The 22,581-nt window shown below is 37.1% G+C and overlaps 1 protein-coding gene across 1 annotated transcript; it reads right to left on the reverse strand.

Moving 5' to 3' along the window:
* Window positions 1–14,187: 14,187 nt before the first annotated feature.
* LOC118654415 (olfactory receptor 24-like) lies at window positions 14,188–15,120 on the reverse strand. Its single transcript, XM_036305739.1, has one exon. The coding sequence runs from the start codon at window positions 15,118–15,120 to the stop codon at window positions 14,188–14,190; it is 933 nt and encodes a 310-aa protein (XP_036161632.1).
* Between the last annotated feature and the right edge of the window lie 7,461 nt (window positions 15,121–22,581).

Consider the following 22,581-nt stretch of genomic DNA (forward strand, 5'->3'; position numbering starts at 1 on the left):
GCAAATTTTTCCTTCTCTAGTGATGATATTTTTTCTTAAAAGTTTAGTTTTTATTTGCAATATAGATATATAAGTATTTGGTTAGCATTTGCCTGGAATATCTTTTCCCAACATTTTACTTTCAAAGTATCCATTGCTGTTATGTTTTAGGTGTACGACTTACAGCAGCATAGACATAAATTTTATTGTTTGCTTTAAAACTAATGTAAATATATGTATTTTAACTGATAATTTTGGTCCATTTAGAGTCTTTTGTAATTTTTGTTATATTTGACAACAATTGTTTAGACAATCTCATTTTTTGCTTCAATTGTTTTTACTCTATAATTTCTTTTTTTACTGCTATGTGTGGGTGTTTATTGAGTGCTTCCTTGTGTTTATATTTCCTCTTGTGCCATTTTTTGTTTCTTCATTTTTTGGGGAGTTATGTTTATTCTCAGAATTTTAGTGCTTACATTGAAAGCTACCCATGCTTATTTACCTTGACAAAGCATGACATTAAAAAGACCTTAATTTTCATTCTCATTGACTAGTATTTTATTACTTACCTTTTAATAACCCCACAAGTACTACAATTCATTATCATTTATAAAGACAATGATTGCATATATTTTCAAAAATAGTTATCTTTTTATTTGTCAGCATTTCTTCTTGCATCCTAGATGTTCCTTCTACTGTTGAACAGTAGGGAAGGCAGGGGAGGGTGGTGGGAAGAGATCAACGATGAACTTGTATGCATGTATGCATAACCCATGGGCACAGACAATAGGGTGGTGAAGGCCTGGGGTGGGGGGCAGGAGTGGACTAGAGGAGGTCAATGGGGAGGGGGGACTTATGTAATAATTTCAAGGAAAAAGATTTTTTAAAAAGAATACTTCTCCTTCCTGCAAATTATCTTTTAGAAACCCCTATTGGATCCTTTTATTGGTAACTCTCTTAAAAAATACGTATCAATACATGACCTATGAAAAAATACTGATGCAAAATCAGACTAAGAAAATATGTGTGTAAGGGGAGAAGAACTCCTGCTTCATCTATTCTGGATACCCCTCTTGGGTGGTGATGTGACTGTTTATGATTCCAGATGGTGTCAATGAGCTATTTTCAGAATGTTGATCCTGAATTTCTGAGGACAAGTTTGAACTGAGATGTCCACAGTATCTTATTAGGTTCTTCTTTGAAACAGAGAGGGAGACGACCTGAATCAGGGACTGAGACTGTGACTAGCACAGTGGCCAGAACAAAGCCCAGTGAATTGTTCAGGAAGACAAATTGCCACCTGAGCCAATGTCACTCAACAGCCAAGCTGGCCAAGAGATCTGCCACAGCAAAGAAGCTCTGGTTAGTGTAGGTGGAGCTACAGTTATCTCTCTTTCTCTGTGGAGATGGGCAAGTGGGGAAATAGCTGTGGCTAAGCAGATGCATGAGTATTCAAAGGGGAGTTAATTGGACATCTCCATGAGTAGACCACTGATAAAATCTACAGCAATCTGGCCTGAGTGGATTCTAGTATTGGTAAAAATGGATGGATTCTGCCTGAATTGTGTATTCTCTTTAGCCTTATATGACAAACCTACAGCCAACATCATACTTGTCCCAATTATGCCCCAATTAATTAATTATCTGCCTAGATTTAGTGGGACATACACAGGTGACCAGGGGTCAGCAATAATGGCCTATCCCTTGGTACTTTGCGCTGGAGCCGGTCCATCCTTGCTGTTTCAAGGGACCTGGAATATATGGCATATTGTTCTTAATATGTTTGCTCACCTTCTTGGCACTATGTGTTTTAACCAAGGTCTCCTCTCTGAGAAAGGTTGTTTCCCCAGGTAGGGATTTTCCCCTGAAGTTAGGGAGGGAATAAAACCTCTTAACTAAGTGCCAGGCGGGTAATTAATCACTTTAACTACGAACAATCATGCTTAAGCTACATAATCTTTACTCCCTGGAATGAAGATAAGAAACGCCCTAACCTTTGTAATAGAGATTGATAGGATTGAATCAACTGGTATAAATACAGATGCAACAAGACAGCAAGACCCAGAACTCAGAACACAGAACAAAGAAGACAGAACTCAGAAGAAGGAACCTACACAGACAGAAGAACTTCGCTGGAGAGAACATGGCAAAAGATCCTGCACTGAACCTGACTACAGAAATTGGCAAGAGAACCTGACTAGAACCTGGTGACTGAACCTGGCTGGAGAACCTGGACAGAACTTGGCTGGAGAATCTAGCAAGGGAACATGGCTACAGAACCTGGCTGGAGAACCTAGCAAGAGAACATGGACACAGACCCTGGCAGGAGATCCTAAGCAGAACCTCTCTGGAGATCCAGACCAGAACTTGGCTAGAGATCCTGGCTAGGCTGCTGATCAACTGAACGCTGTCTCCATGTCATTCCTTCTTCACTGACTCCGTCCACACCTTTGGGGACCCCTGGACCTGCTGGGGCAGGACCCCGGCAGTACTTCAATGTCTAGACAGTTGAGCCGAACCAGAACACATGAACACACAAGACAGAATTAGTATGCAATCACACAAGGTTTATTTACCTATTCCTAGTGGGTCCTAGGCTCCAGCAAAGGCCGACCAGAGGTGCCCACTGAAAGACGGATGACGAAGACGGAGACAGACAGGTGGCCACAGTTGGTTCATGCTCGCACAGCAGAGTAGTCAATCAGGGGCTGTCTCACTGAGCAATGTGGAGTCCTCCTCTCATCAGGCAGGAGATGTCGACTGAAGAAAATCTGGTGCTTATATAGCCAGTAGTAAACAACTTGTGTCATATCAGTGTGGGCCAGATGGTGTGCCTTATGCTAGGAGCAGGGTTTTACAATTTAAGGGCTTAGGGCGTTCACATCAAGATAGTGGGACATTCACCACATTTTGGAAGTTACAGAGTATTGGGGTCTCCACCCAGCAAACATTTCACACAATAATCATTTCCACACATTAGAGAAGTTTCCTTTTGACTATAACATTATTATAACAATACTCAATGGGCAAAAACTAAAACCATTTCCCTTAAGAACAGGAACAAGACAGGGATGCCCGCTTTCACCACTCCTGTTCAACATAGTACTGAAAGTGCTAGCCATAGCGATCAGACAACAAGAAAAAATAAAATGCATCCAAATTGGAAAAGAAGTAAAATTGTCATTAATTGCAAATGACATGATACTGTACATAGAAAACACTAAAGACTCCATCAAAAATTATTAGACTTAATAAATGAATTTGGCAATGTAGCAGGATACAAAAACAATCCCATTTACCATCACACCAAAAAAATTAAGCTACCTAGGAATAAACTTAACTAAGGAGGTAAAAGACCTCTACTCAGAAAACTACAGGGCACTGACAAAAGAGATAGAGGAAGATAAACAGATGGAAGAACGTATCATGTTCATGGATTGGTAGAATCAACATCATTAAAATGTCCATACTACCCAAAGCAACCTATAAATTCAATACACTCCCCATTAAAATACCAGAGGCATATTTCACAGACCTAGAATGAACTCTCCAAAAATTCATCTGGAATAAAAAAAGACTCCGAATAAGCTGCAGTGATCCTGAGAAAGAAGAACAAAGTAGGAAGGATCTCAATACCGGATATCAAGCTGTATTACAAATCCTCTGAAAAGTTTCCTATTTCTCTGACTACAATGTGTGTTGCAATGACTCAGCACTGTTTAATTACCTCTGTCCTTGTTGAACCTGCATCCCAAATGTTGAGAACTCAGGGGGCAGCCTCCCTACCTCCAGGTCAGGGAAGATCATTCACTGGCATTATTCAAAGAAAGACAAGGCCATATGAATAGGAAATTCTCATCTCTAGGTGAGTGTAGAAACTGTGACAGAAAGGAAAATAATTGCATTTTCTCCCAAAGCTGCCGGAAATAATTTCTACTTTAATGGTGAAAACAGGACTCTTTTCATCTCTGGATGTTTTACATTGCAGACTGTAATAAGTGAGAAAATGTCTTTCTTTTAATAGCTAATCCTCTGATGCTTCATGCCTGGCAAGGTAAGTTGATGTGGCAAATTATCATTGTTGAAGAGAAACAAAGCCAGGAACAACATCCTTGCTTTGTCTACTGTGTCATTTAGCTTTTGTTAGTTTTGCAAGAACATTGGCACTTGTATGCATCAGTACATTATTTGAAAGAGTGGTAGTCACCAAGCATAGCTCTACCGAGATGCAGGAAGAGAGAGGAGATATCTTGCCTCAACTTCTCCCAGTTGTACCAGACTCCTTTAACTGAATCCACTGGTGTCACCTTTGTTAACAGTCACACTATCCACCTCCCTCTTCTTCAGGCTGTCTTCCCCCTCTCCCCTCTCACACCCAGAAACTCACAGGAATCCTTGGAAGCTGGAACTAGTCTTTGTACTATGGAGAGAATGATCAAAGGATTTTCTCTCAAGGGCAGGGTTTCACTAAAGAGAAGGCCTGAGCATTAGTGGGCAGAGGAGATGACAGAGTTAAATGGGTACTCAGACAATCTGCCAGAGTTGTGATGTTCTCTGGGATCAGTACTGAGCACTTGTATCCTTTTACCTTGGTCTCTTCTTCCAACCCCTATTCCCTTAGGGGTTGTGTTTTCCCTTTGTGACATGGTATATTTTTTTATCTGGTGTGCCAAAGTAAAGTTGGGGGGTTCCCTTTGAGGGGAAAATGTCTAAAATACTCTTCTTTTTTACATGAGCAAAAACTGCCCGTAACCTTTTTGGTTCACATTCCATACATGTGAGGAGGTTTTCATGTTTACAATGAATGTTCTATGATTTTTTATATGTCCCTTTACTTGGGAAGTCTTATTTTACAAGTGTTTCTGGAAGTCCTTTATTTCAGATATTTAACATTTTAATAAATTTAGATTTATACATATGCTACCATATTTCTGACAGTTTTCAATGGAATCATATTTTCTTGATCTTTCAGCAAGCATTATTTTTTGTTTTAATAGGGTTGTGAGTGATTCTCATCAGTATGGATGTAGGTAATCTTTTTCATACCACTATCAATGTGTAGTTTTTAGATTGTGACTTAAACACATACAGGTTTATTTTTTCTTTTCTTAAGCTAGCGCATTTCCTAGATTGGCTCCTTATTTTGCTTTGAAAACACATCTCTGAGAAATGATCTCTCTATAGAAAGGTACAGTTTTGTGGGTTACATAGACTTTCTCTTGTATGTGAATTTCATGACCCAGTGAATGTATGGATACTCTAGGAAGATCTGTATTAAGTTAACTTGAATTTATATTTCAAATGCCTATGCTGTGAGTGGCTCATAAAAAGAGAAGAGAGAAAAATGCCTTTGCTTATACACATTCAAAACTTGTAATTTATTTAATTCTGTGTACCTTTCCTTTCTTGCCCAGTAAAAAGGGAAAAAAAATTGTAAAGCTAAAATAACTGCTTGATGGTATAATTTCTTCAAATAAAGTTTGGCATCTTTTTAGAATTTCTACATGACTCCAAAAGGAATATTGGAAATAATAGCCCTGGCTGGCTGTCTCAGTTTATTGGAGCATCATCCCATACACCAAAAGGTTAAGGGTTCAACTTCCAGTCAGGGCACATACCTAGGTTGCATGGGGGCAGCCAATCAATGTTTCTCACATCTATGTTTCTCTCTTCCTCCAAAATCAATAAAAATATATCCTCGGGTGAGGTTTAAAAAAACACAGAATATATAACAAATATAAATAATAATATTCAAATAACACATTTAGCTCCAAGAATAGAGAACCCACGTTGAGGTCTTATCTCTGTCACAGTTGCTGTGGTCACCCTAGGCGCTGGAATAACCTGAAATTATAAACTCCTCCAATGATATTTTTTTAAGCTCCTTCTTACATACATTATAATCTAATATTAAGTATTGGTGGTAGGAAATATTTTGATAGGCATTTTTAAATCAAGGATTTCAGTAAAAGAGAATCACAGAATGTTGAGGTCAGAAGCAACCTTTGAAAGCATCTTGTTTAATATCATTTATAAATGGGAAAACCTTGAGAACAAAGATGCAAAGGTACCCATGGAGACAGTGGCAGTATCCAGGCCAATGCTCCATGACAACTGGTAATTGGTTTAGGGTACAAACTTATAGGTTCATCTCATGACACCAAGCTCTATTATGGTGTTCATGGCTGAGTCTATTAAATTCTATCCTCAATCCAAGCCCTCATTCCCCTTCCACACTATAGTCTAGTACTACTAAGTAATGTGCTTTGGTACTTTGATGAAGTCCTACTGAGGCAGAATTTTTTAAAACATTGAGAGGGGTGTGATTTTGCATTTGACAATGAATCTTAGAGAGATATATGTCACTTATTTATGCCATATTTGACACATAATAAATTTCAAAGTCTATTAATATAAATTTAGTCATAGTAAAGTTAAAGTTTACTATAAATGTAAAGTTAAATATAAATTTTAATTTTTGTCCAGTAATTCTGCATGGACCTTTGTTTTGAACAACAGCAATTTTTTAAGAATTATTTTTCATATCATAATTTAAGTAAACATATGCTTCTAAAATCTAAACCCTTTGGTTTATATCCAACTCATGCTGGTCATCTTTGACTCTATCCTTTATGGAAACCTCTGTATTAGTGGTTCCCAACATTGACTGTCCATCAAAATTGCTTATGGAAAATTTTTAAAATGGGATGTTCTAGGCACTGCATACATTCACTTATATAAAATTCAAGAACAGACAAACAAATACAGTGAAACCTAGGTATAATGGACTAATTTGAGTGAGGTTGTGTCCATTAAAGTCGAAAGTCCATTATATAATGTATGTATTACTGTAATTTTAAATTTATACTGAATAGGTCTAGTAAATGAGTGCATTCACCAGTCACCATGAGTAAACAAATGCACATGGCTGGGGCATGGCTCAGTGCAAGTGGAAATATTGGTCAGTGTGCATTAAAAATACTGCAGAATGTCACGCCACACAACAGCAGAACCAATTATTGCACATGATGCGGTGTGATCACATGCTAATCATTCACTGAGCATTGTCTCTTGGATTTAAATATGTAGACTATAGTTGTAGATATGTAATATGTATTTATGTTGGTGAAATTACTACAGTGGTTTTACAACATATGGCCTATTTGCTAAAATTTGTTTGTTAAAAATAACTGTGAATTAATAACAAAAATAGCCTATTAATTTAAACATAAGCAACTCTTGGTTAAAAGCATTTTTAAATCAACAAGTTAATTTTCACATGTGACAAAAGGACTAGAAATTTTGTCTGTTAGATCTGAAGTCCATTGAGGTCCACAAAATCGAGGTTTTACTATACATAGTAACATAAAATAGATCAGTGTTTGCTTGGTGCCAATGATGGGATAGATTGACTGTGATGGGGCAGGAGAGAACTTTCTGGAGTGATGTAAATGTTCTATATTTTGATTGTGAGGTGGTAGTTACACAACTATATACATTTTCCCCCACTCATTCAACTGTAAACTTTACATTGGGTGCAATTTTGGATGAAACCTATATCTCAATGAAGTTTATTTTTCTTCAAACAAAAAAATGGTGATAAGGATCCATATGCAGAGGTTCAGATTAAGTAGATCCAGTGTGGGGTTCTGGTATCAATACATAGAATTCTGATGAGCAGACATAATCCAGAACTTCTCTTCTAGACACTAGAGTGTAAGGTGTGCTTTTTCTTGTTAGCCTGCAAGATTTCAAATCAAGATTTTTTAAAAATATATATTTTATTGATTTTTTACAGAGAGGAAGGGAGAGAGACAGAGTTAGAAACATCGATGAGAGAGAAACATCGATCAGCTGCCTCCTACACACCTCCTACTGTGGATGTGCCAGCAACGAAGGTACATGCCCTTGACCGGAATCGAACCTGGGACCCTTCAGTCCACAAGCCGACGCTCTATCCACTGAGCCAAACCGGTTAAGGCTCAAATCAAGATTTTTTATATTCTCCATTTAAAATAACAACGTGAAATATCATTTTAGAGATGTGTTTAAATTAACTGAGCTCCTTTATAGTGTTAGCATATATTCTTTGACCTCTGGTGAAAGGCTAAACAGACACTTTTTTTTACCTCTTAGCTTTTTGCTTCATCCACTCTCAAGAATGTAGGCTATTTCCCTTTCCTAGACTATTGGTTCATCTTTATTATTTTGTGTATATATTGTTTCAATAATGAAAAATGGAGTCAACTTAATGCTGAATGCTTCAGAGGTCCTTGCTTTGGGTGTACCAAAACTGCCCTCTCCTGCCGCTATGTACAAAGTTTGTTGTAACCAAGTAGTGTCTGCATGCTACATGGGTGGAATTATCGATACTGTGTCTTTAGGATGTTTGACCTTTATATTTGACTTCTAAAAGTCTAAATTATGAGCAATTTCTTTTGTGACATTTCCCCACTCTTGATACTCTCCGGCTCAGATACCCACGCAATGAATTATTTGCTCTCTTTCATCAAGGGCTTCATTCAAATGATCCTTGTCTCCTACATGTTCATTGTTGCTACCCTCCTAAGGATCCTCTCTGCTGCAGTCAAATCCAAATACCTTTCCACTTTTTCTTCTCACTTGAATGCTGCCATATATATGTGCAATATTACTCCAACTGTTCTCTGGACCAAGAAAGGGCCCTATCCATTTTCTACATGATACTAGTTCTGTGTTAGATGCCATTATTTATTGCTTAAGAAAAAATCAAGTGAGGCTTTCTTGAAAAGGCCAGTCTTGGTACAAACTACACAAGATGATGTTTAAGAAATGTCTTATTTTTCTTAATTTTTAATGTGTAATTACATTACCTTGGACTAAATCTTTCCTCTGATTCTCTATACCACTCTTCTCTTTTTCCACATTTACATTTTTTCAAGTTATCATCTTTCCTTCTTTTGTAAAGCTTTTTAAATACCCTCATCTTTGAGGTAAGCTTAGAGGTCACTTGGAACAGAGTTAATTTTCTTTTTGACCCTCAGTATCTAAATGCATAAAAAGGAATGAAGCCCTGGCCAGTATTATTCAGTGGTTAGAGTGTCAGCCCGTGCACCAAAGGGCCTCTGGTTTGATTCCTGGTTAAGGGCACATACCTGGGTGGCAGTTTCAATTCCAGCCCTGGTCAGGGTGCATGTAGGAGGCAACCAATCAATGAATCTCTCTCATATCAAAGATTTTCTCTCTTTCTCTAAAAATCAATGGAAAAAAACATCCTCAGGTGAGTATTAACAAAACAAAAAAAAAGAATACAGAGAGGATATTTACATTTACTAAGCATGTATCAGTGCCGGGCATTTTTTTATAGAACATTTTATTAAACCTCTGAAAACAATAATTAAAATAAGTATTATTTACCTTATTTTTCACAGAAAGAAATTTGAAGACTAAATAAGCAAAGTGACTTCCCCAAGGTCATGCAGCTAAGAAACAAAAGCCAGGTCCATTTGTTTCTGTTTTATTGATTTATATTCAAAAAATATTTTCTTCATCATAATTTCCAGTAGATATTCTTTTCTGTGCTGGATCAGAGTGTATAAACACCATTCATTTAAGAAACTATAAACACCAATCAGAAAGGATATATGTACCCCTATGTTTATAGCAGCACAATTCACCATAGCTAAGATTTGGAAACAGCCTAAGTGCCCATCAGTAGATGAGTGGATTAGAAAACTGTGGTACATCTACACAATGGAATACTACGCTATGGTAAAAAAGAAGGAATTCTTACCATTTGCAGCAGCGTGGATGGATCTGGAGAGCATTATGCTAAGTGAAGTAAGCCAGTTAGAGAGAGACAAATATCACATGATCGCACTCATTTGTGGAATATAATGAACAACATAAATTAATTAACAAAAACAGATCCAGAGACAGAGAAGCATCGATCAGACTGTCAAACCTCAGAGGGAAGGTAGGAGAGGGTGGGGGTAAGGGGGTAAGATCAATCAAAGGACTTGTGTGCATGCATATATGCCTAACTAATGGACACAGACACCAGGGAGGTGAGGGCATGAGTTGGGGAGTTCGGGGGGTTATGGTGGATAAGGACACATATGTAATTACCTTAATCAATAAAGAAATTATATATGTGTTTTTTTCTTTTGTTGATGAGTGGTCTGCATCAAGATTGCTTATCTTAGACTACTGTATACTCCCAGTGATAGGAACCATTGCTCTTATCTGGCATTAAGGGCATAGTGATTAGATATATATGTAATAAAGGCATTGGTTTCTTCATTTCTTCATATAGTATCCCATAAATATGTAACATGCCTTTTTTGGGGGCGGGTGATTTTTGAGGCATCTCAAATCATATCCTATAAGTCACTACAGCTTTTATCTATGAATAAATTTGTTCTGGCTATGGATACGCATTCACATTTGTTGAAACTCCAAAAGTGTAGGGATCAGATGATTGATATATCTGAAATTCCAGACTCATCCATAGTCCTACCCAAAATCTTGCACCTATAGGTACATTTTTATTTATTTTACAAGCAGTTTTAGCTTCTATTTTGTGAAAGGCACCAAGGTGGGGATTTGGACCTCAGGGGTAAAAGACATAGCTTCTGCTCTCTAGAAGCCACATGTTCCTAAGAGCTCCTTCTCCTCTAGAGTGGGAAGATTAGCATCATAGAAACAGAGCCTTCTCTTTGATAGCCCCACTTTCAATTCAGACACTACAGAATATTTTCTGTCATCTCAACAAACTTTTAGGTTAAACACTATTTGGTTTGGCCTCTTCTGGCCTTAAGGTATAACCAGGGAACTGAAATATAATTTTCTTGCTATATCAATGGCCCCATTCCATTACTTCCTTTTCTGTACACTCCTGTTTTTGCTTGTCCCTCAACAACTTGTTGAGTTCGTTTAATGGGGTAGAAATAAATTATATATATCCAGCAACAGCACGCTTTTGTAGTTTAGAAAGGGCAAGGGAAGAGAAGTGATATTCTATAGAACACAGGTCACCTGCAGTCAGCTGCTGATATACATTCTTCCTTCCTAGTAGAGACTAGCTTTCTATATATGAGCCAAGATAAGGTAAACTGTATGAAAAGTAAGCCCTCAGGCCCCCTGCATCAACTTTAATCAGAGCAGCTTATATCTTTTAAATATACACTAACCTCTTTCTTAGCTGATCTTGATGTAAATATATCTCTAGATTAAAGACACTCTTTATTCTCTGCACACAACATTCTGGCCAATGGTCATACCTTGGTGAATATTTATAGCTAGTCAGTTACTCTCTATATGACTACATTGGTCCTGTACTGCCAATTCTGTGTTACCTTACTGAGAGTCAGTTGTGTTTTCCAAAGTTGTTTGTGTCAGTTGAACTTGTTTATGATTGGAGACAAAAATTAAAAACTATCCAAAGAGGTATATGCATTTAGCTTTCTTTGAGTTATCTTTAAGTTCTTGTTTCACCTTAAAGAAACTGAAACTGGAAGTCAAAGATGATCCATTATGGATGAGGTTTATGCAAGAATGATACACAGAACTCAGTCAATCAATCCATAGTCAAAGAAAGGGTCATGGCCTTACATTAACAAATTAGGTAAGGAATATATGGTTACGTTGAATATGTCAAAATAGAGTATTCTGAAAAGTAGTGGGTAAAGGGTATGTGTGTGTGTTTATTGACTCTGCTATAATTTACTTTAAATCTTAATTAACCAATATCAAATCCTATTGCATTGGCCAAAAACTTATTCACCATACAGAATCCTATTTAAGATTTTTTTAAAGAAGAATACAAAAGAGGAGGAGAGGAGGTGCAGAAGAAGAAAAAGAAGAATCTAGTGCTTCCAGATTTTTTTCAATGTCCAAATTTTTGCAGACTGATACTTTTGTAAAATAAAATAAAAATTTTATGGCAGTATGAAATTCCTCCATGCTTCTAAATGTTCATCTCAATTTCCTTTTTTTAAATGTTATTTTCAATTACAGTGTACCTTAAATATTATTTTGTATTAGTTTCAGATGTACATTCCAGTGATTAGACATTTATATAACTTACAAAGTGATCATCCCAATAAAACTAGTACCCATCTGACAGTATACACAGTTATTACAATATTATTTACTACATTCCCTATGCTGTACTTTATATCCTTTTGATTATTTTGTAACTACCAATTTGTACTTTTTAATCCCTTCATCTTTTTCACCTAGCCTTCCAACACCCCTCCCTTCTGGTAACCATAAGTCTGTATTCTGTATCTATGAGTCTGATTCTGTTTTGTTTAATTGTTTATTTTGTTCTTTAGGTCCCACATATAACTGAAATCACATGGTATTTGCCTTACTCTGTCTGACTTATTTGACAGTATAATACCGTCTTTGTGCATTCATGCTGTCTCAAATGGTAAGCTTTTAATCTCAATTTTTAAACTTATTTCACCTCAGTCTCTGTTGATCAGTAACAGATAGTTTTTTGATTAGCATAGGTCTGCAAACTATACTTTGAGTAGCACTGACTAGACTATTGTGGTGCCCGAGTAACCACAAAATCATTAACTCAGCCCTGAAGGTGTCATGGAATAAAGGTGCTAGATTCATTCAACTTATCCCATTATAATAAAAATTAATCCAATGGGATATATTTTAGCAGTACTAAGTACATGACAAGCCTGAGGTTTCATCCATGATCAAATATTAAGATATTACAGATACAGCATAAAAGGGCCAAGATATCCTATCTTAGCTCCCGTACCCACACAAAAATTCTTATGTGTCTCAAGCTCTCAAATTCTTGTGTAACTTTCTTTTGATATATCTTGGACTCTTGGCACCTACCTAGTGTGGCACTTTCACAGATTTCTGTCTTAGAATGTTTTAACCTCAAACATGTTTTATATTGTCAATGGAATAGCTAGGGAGCAAAAGTTAGCATACTGTTTCATGGATTGTTTCAATGACATTAAAACTCAGAGAGATTAGTTGATTCATCAATTATTACTCAGCAAGTTAGCAGAAGATTAAAAAAAACTAAACTTTCTGTTTTGAAAGATGGAAACTTTTTAAATTCAATTTGGCTTACTGAGCACCTTCTCTGTTCCAGGCATTATACCAGGCTAGGGCTGCATCTTGGTTAACATCAATGAATATTCTGATAATTATAATTCATTGTGATAGGTGATGCAATAGCAACATAAAGTGCTACAGGAACCTAGAGGAGAGAAGAGAATGACTAAGAAAGAATTCACAGAGAATGTAAGAAGAGAAAGTGTAACAGGTATTGCAGGGAGAAGATGTAGCATACACAAAGGCAAGAGTCTTGCAAGTTCATAGACGGCTCAAAAAACTTCAGTGTTCAATATATCTGGAATGTAGAGAGTTTTAAGGATGGTGGGGAAAGTGGACAATGGCTCATACTTCTTTAAATGTGTTCAGTTCAGGTGGTAGAGGATTTTAAATGCTGAAAAAAATTTTACTTTGATGGAGAGCCTCTGTAGGGCACAGAACAGGCCAAATGACATGATTGTTTTTGCCTTTTTCTTCTACTAGTATATCTTTTACCTTGCTTAGTACATGAAAGTGATATATTATTTACCTCATAGTGTTATTGTGAAAATCAAGTTATTGTTTGGAAGTTGTGAACTTTAACAGGGTATTATCTGTAAGATATTTTGATTATCATCAATTCTTTCCTTCCTACCTTTGTCCCTCTCCCCTTTCCTTCCTTCCTTCCTTCCTTCCTTCCTTCCTTCCTTCCTTCCTTCCTTCCTTTCTTCCTCCCTCCCTCCCTCCCTCCCTCCCTTCCTTCCTTCCTTCCTTCCTTCCTTCCTTCCTTCCTTCCTTCCTTCCTTCCTTCCCTCCTTTTTTCCTCCCATCAATGATCTAACATGTAAGGTTTAGTAGAGAGGGAAAGGAAGACCACCCCAAAATTAGAGAAAAACTATTAAGTGCTGACTATATAACCATTACCTTATTTAGAGAAAACTCTGCATGTAAGTGGTGAAGAACTGTGGAATAAAAGAACATTTTTGTTTATGTGTTTGTGGAGAGACAAGTCTAATCTATAGTCTTAGACCTGGATTGGGAGCAAGAAATGGATGGGTAAAAACTTCCAGGGTAAAAACTTTCCCAGTAGCCTGAGGCTTTGGATCTTCTATGTGCTCAGTGAAGTCTAAAAAGTTGATACAGGTGTCTTTAATGTCAAAAATATGTTTTTCTGCTGAATAGTTTCCTCAGTGCTCCTTTCATATCCTTGTTTCTTAAACTATAGATGAAGGGGTTCATCATGGGAATTACAATTGTATACATGATGGCAGCCACCTTATCCCTTTCTGGTGAGTAGTGAGAAGAGGGGAGAAAGTAGACCTCAATGATGGACCCATAGAAGAGGGACACTGCTGAGAGATGGGAGCTACAAGTAGATAATGTTTTCCACTTCCCCTTGGCTGAAGGAACCAGAAGAACAGTACAACCAATAAGGGCATAGGAGACAATAATAAAGGCGAAGGGTATAAAGATTACTGCTCCACCAATGACTAAGATTGTCAAGTCGTTAATTTGGGTGTCTGAGCAAGCAAGTTTTAAAATGGGTTCCAGGTCACAGAAGAAGTGTGGGATTTCTCTCTTATCACAGAAAGTCAAGAGGTTCAGCAAACTGAGATGCAGTGTTGAGATAAGAATGGAGATGACCCACGGGGTCACTACCAACAGGGTACAATGCTTGGGACTCAGTAATGCAGCATAATGTAATGGATGACAGATAGCAATGTACCGGTCATATGCCATGGCTGACAAGAGGAAATTGTCCAGGTCCACCAGCAACATAAAAAAGTACATTTGTGAAAGGCATCCTGAAAAGGAGATGGTTGAGCTCTGGCTTTGGATGTCTACCAACATTTTGGGGATTGTTGTGTTTGTGAAGCAGATATCAGTGAAGGATAAATTGGCAAGGAAGAAATACATGGGGCTTTTGAGGTGAGCATCATTGATAATGGCCAGGATGATAAGTAAGTTTCCTACCATGGTGACCAGATACATGCACAGTAACAGCATAAAGATGAGTTGCTGCTGTTCAGAACCTGCTGAGAGTCCCAGGAGGGAGAATTCAAAGACAGTTCGGTTTCCTTGATGCATGGTTCTACTGTATCTAAAAATGAAAAAGTTCAACTTTACTGTGAAATGGTAACATAACACTAAAGCCATTCAGAGTACACTGTACTAGATTATAGAACTAAATAAGATCTTGGAACCACATAGTCCTGGGTCATATTCTCTGCCTACTAAAATACAGGGTATACATTATATATATTTACTTATTATGTTCAATGCTGTACACCATTGCTAAAGACAGCACCCAGCAGATAGTAGGTGCTTAATAAACATTGGTTGGATTTATATAAGAATGACTGAATAAATGAATATTATGGGTTTACCACTCACTATCTTCATGACCTTATTATTTGTGCTTTTCTGAGTCTATTTCATCAATTTTAAAATGTGGAGAATGCACACTTTTTTTGTGAGGATTGCACAGACACATGTAAAATTCTCACATCTGTATTTTAGCTATTGCTGCACAAATAGTAGCTGTTATCATCACTAATTTGGAAAAATCTCAGACTCTGACAGCAAAAAGACACATTCAAAGAATATATAATCTAGCCTTGTTTGGGGGCAGTTGAGCATTCAATGTGCATGTGATTGTCAAGCTGATCATGTTTCAGTGTTCCAGAGACAAAGATGTCAGTTTCCTTCCAATACCTGATCCAAAATTTAATCTTTAAAGTAATAGGTATTCCTCACAACTTCTTAAACGTCTGTTTTCACATTTTCACAAGGAGAAATTAGTTATGGGCATTAAATACTGCTGAAAATCACATAGAAATGTTCACTGAATTAAACAATACAGAGGTGAAGTTTAATGTCTTTAACAAGGCCATTTAAAGTGGAGTTGACTGGGCATAAGCCAAAATGAAGAAAGTTGAGGGGTAACACTTTAAGAACTAATGTTTATTATTTGAAATTTGGAGGTTTTATAGTTATATCAGGTGACAACTGTCAGGGAGAAGCCCTCACTGAAATAAAATGTCATCCTAAGTACAAAACAAAACAAAGTAAAAGAGCTAGAGTTTTTTGAGGGCTTACTATGTTGCAGACCCTCTGCTAAATGCTTTAAGTGGATTTTCTTATTAAGTAGTCACTGCAATTCTTTGGGTTAAGTAGGACTACTAATAAGATGTTTCATTTACAGACAAACAAATCAATATTAAGGAGATTAAATAACTTGATAAAAATGATACATAGTAGTGTAGTAGAGTCAAAATTCTGAACTCAGTCTGATTTCGGAGCCCTGTTGTTTAACCTCTGTGCTATATTGCCACTATACTGCTTATGCATTCACATTTGTGAAGAGCATCATCTATGTTCTAGGCATATAAGAGTTCGCTCGAAGTCACAAAGTTAGTAAGTGACGGAGCTGTATTTTGAATCTTTATGCCAAAGTATTTTTGTCACATATATGTAAGTCCAAATGAGAGCAAATGGGCTTATAAAATGTGAAGCTTTGTCTTTGCTTATTCCAAGTTGTTCCTTATCTATGTTGCTGAGGGATCCATTTTACATACTTGCTACTTACTCAAAGATCTGCCACATCTTCATATCACCTTCGCAGTCTAACACAACTGGACTGACATTGTATAAATTCATGAACTTCTGCTTGTTTGCAGTTTAACTTTGTACTCTGGGAAAAAAAAGAGGTTGGCAGTACTAATGAATAGTTGCAGCAAAATTGCAGGAGAAATGTTGCAGTTATTTAACAACACATTTTTTTTCTCTCAAATACTACAACAGTACTGATTTGCATACTAACAAATAAATACACTAATCATAAATCAAGCACGATCAGGACTGGTAGGACCTCTGTTAGACAACATTTAACCATTTCATATGTACAGAATTTACTGAAAATAATGAACTGACTTATTATGTACATGCAATCTATAGACTTTTCACTAACTCAGAATGTATTAGTAAAGTGTGACAGTCCAGGGGCCATATTGACTACTTCCATTTAATTGCTTGTTCTCATACACTCTCCCCAAGCTGGCACTACCTTTTAAAATGAAGAAAATTTTCTTCAGTGTTTAAACCTTTATATTCAAGTTACTAATTTGGCACAATGCTCTTGAAGTGAATGTGGGGAGCAAACATTTGTTTATTTGACTTGAAGGCCCCCTTCTATGGAACTTACCCAGATGTTTTGTGGATATTTCCAAAGTTATTCTGGAAATAAAGAGTTCCACTGCCTTAACTTAAAAAAAAAAATCATTGATGTTTCCAGCCACAGATGTGAACCTTTCCTCCTCCAAAATTATAAAAAGACAGAGAAGAGCATAAGAATAGAACTGAAAACCTCAACTGGTGGTATTGTCTCTGCTGCTGGATTTAGAAAAGGATCACCCTAGGGCTCAGGACACAATCCTCTAGGCTCTTTATTAGAAACCACTCGCAATTCCATCCTCTATGGACTGAGTTCTCCCAACTGGGATATATTGCTATTTACCAATTTCTTGGGATTATGTATATGTGTACAAACCTATGTACCAGTACCTATTGAAATTTACTTCAGGTAGAAAACTAAAATTAAAATATCAACTTTTGGAGAAAAACATCATTGCTAATAGTTGCCTTTTCATCGCACATAATATAATAAACTAACTCAGGTGATATTTGAAGAGTATTAATAATGAAAGCAACACTACAGAATGCTTGTCAGGCACTGCCCTAAGTCCCTTGTACATGTTAACTTAATTTATTTTCATAATAAAATTATGAGGTAAGTAAAAATATGATCCCCTTTTCATAGATGAGGAAACTAAAACTGAAAAAAAGGTAAGGGATTTGTCCAAGGTCATACAACTAGCTGATGTTAGAACTAAAGTTCATACCAGAAACTCTTGTTCTTGATCACATTGTCTTAACCACTACATTACACTATCTTTTAGTAACCATAGGGGTGCTCTAGCATAAAAACAAAAACAAAAACATTCTGATAACTTGATTATAAATGGCCTCCTCAAACTTCTCTCCAATCATTCTCTCGCCCCAGAAATTTCAGCAGAGGTCCTCACTATCTATACAGATCTATCTCCAAATCTAGAGACTGTGGAAATTTTGACTACCCTCTTCTTTCTTAATGTTACTATGGAAGAATATCCGTCCTTTCATTAAAGGCCAACCTCTTCACCTATATCCTGGATCCCTTCCCTTTCTATCTTCCCAGGAGACTTATGACATCATTTAACTTCTTTCTTGTATCTTTAATCAACCCTTCCCTGGATTATTCTTTTGTGTGTTTTTTTAAAAAAAACATGGTATAGTCTTTCCTATGTTCAAACAAACAGACAAGCAAACCTCTCTGGATCCTTTAGCCCCATCAGTTACTGAACAATCTCACTCATACCATTAAAAACAAATTTCTTGAATTGTCTACATTTCTGACTCCATTTCTTCACCTCAACCCACTGCAATCTGTCTTCTGCCCCCACACAACTCCACTGAAATAGCTCTTGATAAGGTCACAATGACACTCATGTTGTTAAATCCACCCTTTTTGACAACTCAACAATATTCACCTCAGATGATCACCCTCTTTCTTGATGTTCTCTATTTCCTTAGGTTTTTAGAATCCTCACTCCCCTGGTTTTTCGTCTATCTTTCTGACCATTTCTTCAGGTCCTCTCATGGCTCTTCCATATTACCTTTAAATGTTTATTGTGATGTCACAGGGCTTTTCTTTTCCCTCTCTACTGTTTGACCTAAATAAAATTATGCACTTCAGTCACTTCAATTACCATATTAAAGCTGATGAATCTGTTTCCTATCTTTAATTTAGCTGCTGCTTCTGCACTCCAGCAGCTATTTGTTATATCCACTTGCATATCTTACAAGCACCTCAAATTCAGTATTTCCAAAACCAAACTCATTATTTACCCAACCCAGTGCCTGAAACCAATCTTGGCCCTTCTCTATTATTCCTTACCTCAAGCAAATAAAACATTATCAAGTTTTGTCATTCTTGATATCTTCCATCTTTTTTTTTCATAGATCCCATTATTAAAGTCCTGTAGATTCCCCTTTCAAATATCTTTCAAATGTATTTACTGCTTTCCATCACTGTATTCCAAGCTACTGTCATGTTTCTGTATCTACGTTTATTCACTCCAAACATCTCTAGGCTAATACTTTTCAGTGACTTCTTATTCTCTTATTTTAAGATCTAGATTTACTAATGTAGCCTACGATGCTTGGCCTTCTGAATCTTCTCTTTTGCTACTCTCCCCTTCTTTCAGGTCCTTGTAAGCCCAAGTTTTGTAGTTCCTTCCTGCTTGATTGTTTTTATATGCTTATATTTACTGTCTGGAAGGCTAACTGATATTCCTACTTTGGGTCTAAATTGAAATGCTCCTTCTTCAGGCCAACCTTCTCTGACCTCTCTAGACTATGTCAGACCCTTGCAGTGACATCTCATAACCACTTGTACTTCTCCTATGATGAGCATTTATTGTAACTGCTTATCTTTCCTGTTGTCCTGCAAATTCTACGTCAGGAACTAGGTCTATCTTTTGCTGTATTCCCAATGCTTAGCAAAATACCTGACAAATACTTGGTACTTAATAAATTGTGAATAATTTAATTAATATAAGAATATAAATTATATAGATAGCAATTAATTTTGAGTGGCAGTAGGGACATGGAAGACTTTAAAGGGAAATGACTTTTTAAATAAGCCTTGAGGAATGAAAAGGGGGTATAAGCATTTTAGAAATTTGAAACACCATTTGTAAAGATATAGAAGGGAAAATATGAGCCCTTGAAATACAAGATGTGTGTAGTAACTTAGAGTTGTCCAGTGTGCCTATAGCACAGGAGAGACTGGTAGATGAGACTAGAAGGTGTAAGTTGGGTATGATTGTGAATGTCTTTGTGTATACCAATCTGATTAATATTTGACAGCATCTAAGAAAAACAGCAGGTATAATTTTTTTGTTGGAGAAAATTCAGAGTTCAGAGCAAACTAACAGGTACTAGGGAATGACTAACAACAGAAATACAAAGCAATATGGCTATATATAACTACTCCTTTCCTTTGTGGTTTCATTTCTCTATTTGGAGACTCTGTAGATACCTGATTTCCTATTTCTAGTGACCATAGAGCATGTGTGGGGTCTGCCTGAATTTCCAAGGCATTAGAAAAATGGCCAAGTATAAAGATAGAGGAATGAGGAGTTGTGTCACCCTCTTGCAGACCTTTCAGCACAATTCCCCAGTTCAGTAGAAAAGTGACATCTCTCCATGCCCCTTGTGTATTCCTTTTTCAGTTTGATAAATACATCACAACTTTCATTGGATTTTCCATTTTTTCAGGAGTCTTGGATTTTCCTAGAGGAGATTTAGAAGTCTTTAGGCAATTGGTATTCAATATTGTAATGTCTGATGTTTTTAAGAGTCATATTTAGAAACAGAGTATACTGGCACTGACCTTTTCTTTGAGTGGCTGCCTATGCAAACGTCATAGCAAATGCATTTAGGAATTGCTCATTCGCGGGGGCTGTTCAGAGGCAGGAGAAGGAAAGTGTCATGGGAAATGACAACAGGAGCAAAGCAGTACAGAAAAGAGCAGGGGCGTTCAAACATGATGAATGGGATCATTTTTGCTTGAAAAGACTGCTAGTTTACAGGAAGTATGAAGGATAGAAACACATAAAAAAAGATTGATGCTTCTTGATTTGGAGGCTAGATCCATGGACCCTTAAATTATTAGTTGAATATTTGTTTATTTTGACACAGAGGACTGTAAACACAGCCATGATTTTAAATTAAATTAAATTATCTCTAAATTGGGACTTGATTATTTTTTAAAGAAAAAATAAGGGGGAGATGTGGGAAACTGTTTATTGCCTTCACTATCTGATAAGCATAGACAGAGAACTCCCCGAAACCCCCCAAAGGCTGGGTGCCTTTGAAGCCCTAGCAAAGCTCGGAGATAGGCGCCACCTCTGTTTGTCCAGACAGTGGTAGCTGAAACTACTCCCCCATTTATTATTATGTAAATCCTTGCTGATGGGCTAGTCTGCTTATTACTAGGGGGTCACCTGCCTAAGGGCTATGCTATGGGTGCATCCCAAATCAATAAAAGCTTGGTGAGGCCTGAGCACGGGAGGAAGTCCTTCGGGACTTGCCGCCTGGTCCCCCAATATTGCAAAATGATCTCGTGTCTCTTTCTCTCATTTGTTGTGCAGCTCCTCTTTCAGATACTGAACCCTACTCCACGCAGAACATGGAGAGAGTCTTACTTGACACCTTATCACTCTGACATTTGACAATTCTATGATTTCTAATTGAGTATTTTTATGCATCTTGTGGTGAAAAAGTGATCATATATGACTAGAAGATGGGTAGTAGAAATAGTACAATTTCTTTCCAACTAACAGAGTGGGTTTTGTGTATGCATTTTGATGTATAATTCATGGTTTTCCAATTTCCATCTTAGAGAGAGTTTGTGACAATAAAATTACATTCTGCCTAATTGGTTCGCCTATACTATGTGTGTGGGTAGTGGGCCTAGTATAGAAGAGTGTTTTAGCTAAAAGAGACCATCTGGAGGTGGTAGTACAGGTAGGCTCCTGTTTGATATGGGGAAACTGGGAAGGGGGAGATGAAGATTAAGCATAGTTTTAAATTATGTAATTAATAAAAGTTTTAGGAAAACACTGGGAACAGTTATCAACTTGTCAACTAAATCAGAGACACTCTCTAGTTATACCCTCATTGACATCTTGTTCAAGGTGGACCACCATACTATCCTTTTCTCTATTGTTTCACTAATGGGAGAAGGAGGCAGTATTAAAGTTCTTCAGGATTAAGAAAATGAAATAATGTGAAAGAAGCAGCCAATAGGTTTCCTCTCTCCTCTAATTCTCATTCAAATGGCAACAGGGGTCCAAGGATGCAATGACTGCCCTTCTTACCTTCTTCTTTTCCTCCCACACAAACATCTTTAACAGCAAAATTTAAAAAGCAGAAAAAAGGAAACACTGAAAGGAGTGGAAGAGGAAGGGCTAGTTTGCTATAGTGTCCCTGCTCCATCCAACTATTACCTTTTTGTTGGAAGCTACAAAAGGGATACACTGAGTCATAGAGGGTCTATAGAAGGGGGGTGTGGCTCAATGGTTGAGTATCGACACATGCACCAAAATGTTGCTGGTTCGATTCCCAATCAGGGCATATGCCCGGGTGGCAGGCTCAATCCCCAGTAGGGGGCATGAAAGAGGCAGCCAATTGAGGTTTCTGACTCATCAATGATTCTCTCTCTCCCTCTCCCTTCCTCTCTCTCTAAAATAAATTAAATATCTATAATTTAAAGGGGGATTCACTGGAACATAGAGGGTCTAGTGAAGGGAGGCCAGGAGAGAGATATTTGGGCATCAAAATTAAACCACATAGCTTCTATTGCTGCAGAGAATCATTGCACTTGGTTTCGCATTTTACTATTCAGCATGTTATGTTTAGTGCTTAAGTGATATTTTACCAACC

This window comes from Myotis myotis, unplaced genomic scaffold, assembly GCF_014108235.1.
Source record: "Myotis myotis isolate mMyoMyo1 unplaced genomic scaffold, mMyoMyo1.p scaffold_m19_p_4, whole genome shotgun sequence".
Classification (NCBI taxonomy): domain Eukaryota; kingdom Metazoa; phylum Chordata; class Mammalia; order Chiroptera; family Vespertilionidae; genus Myotis; species Myotis myotis.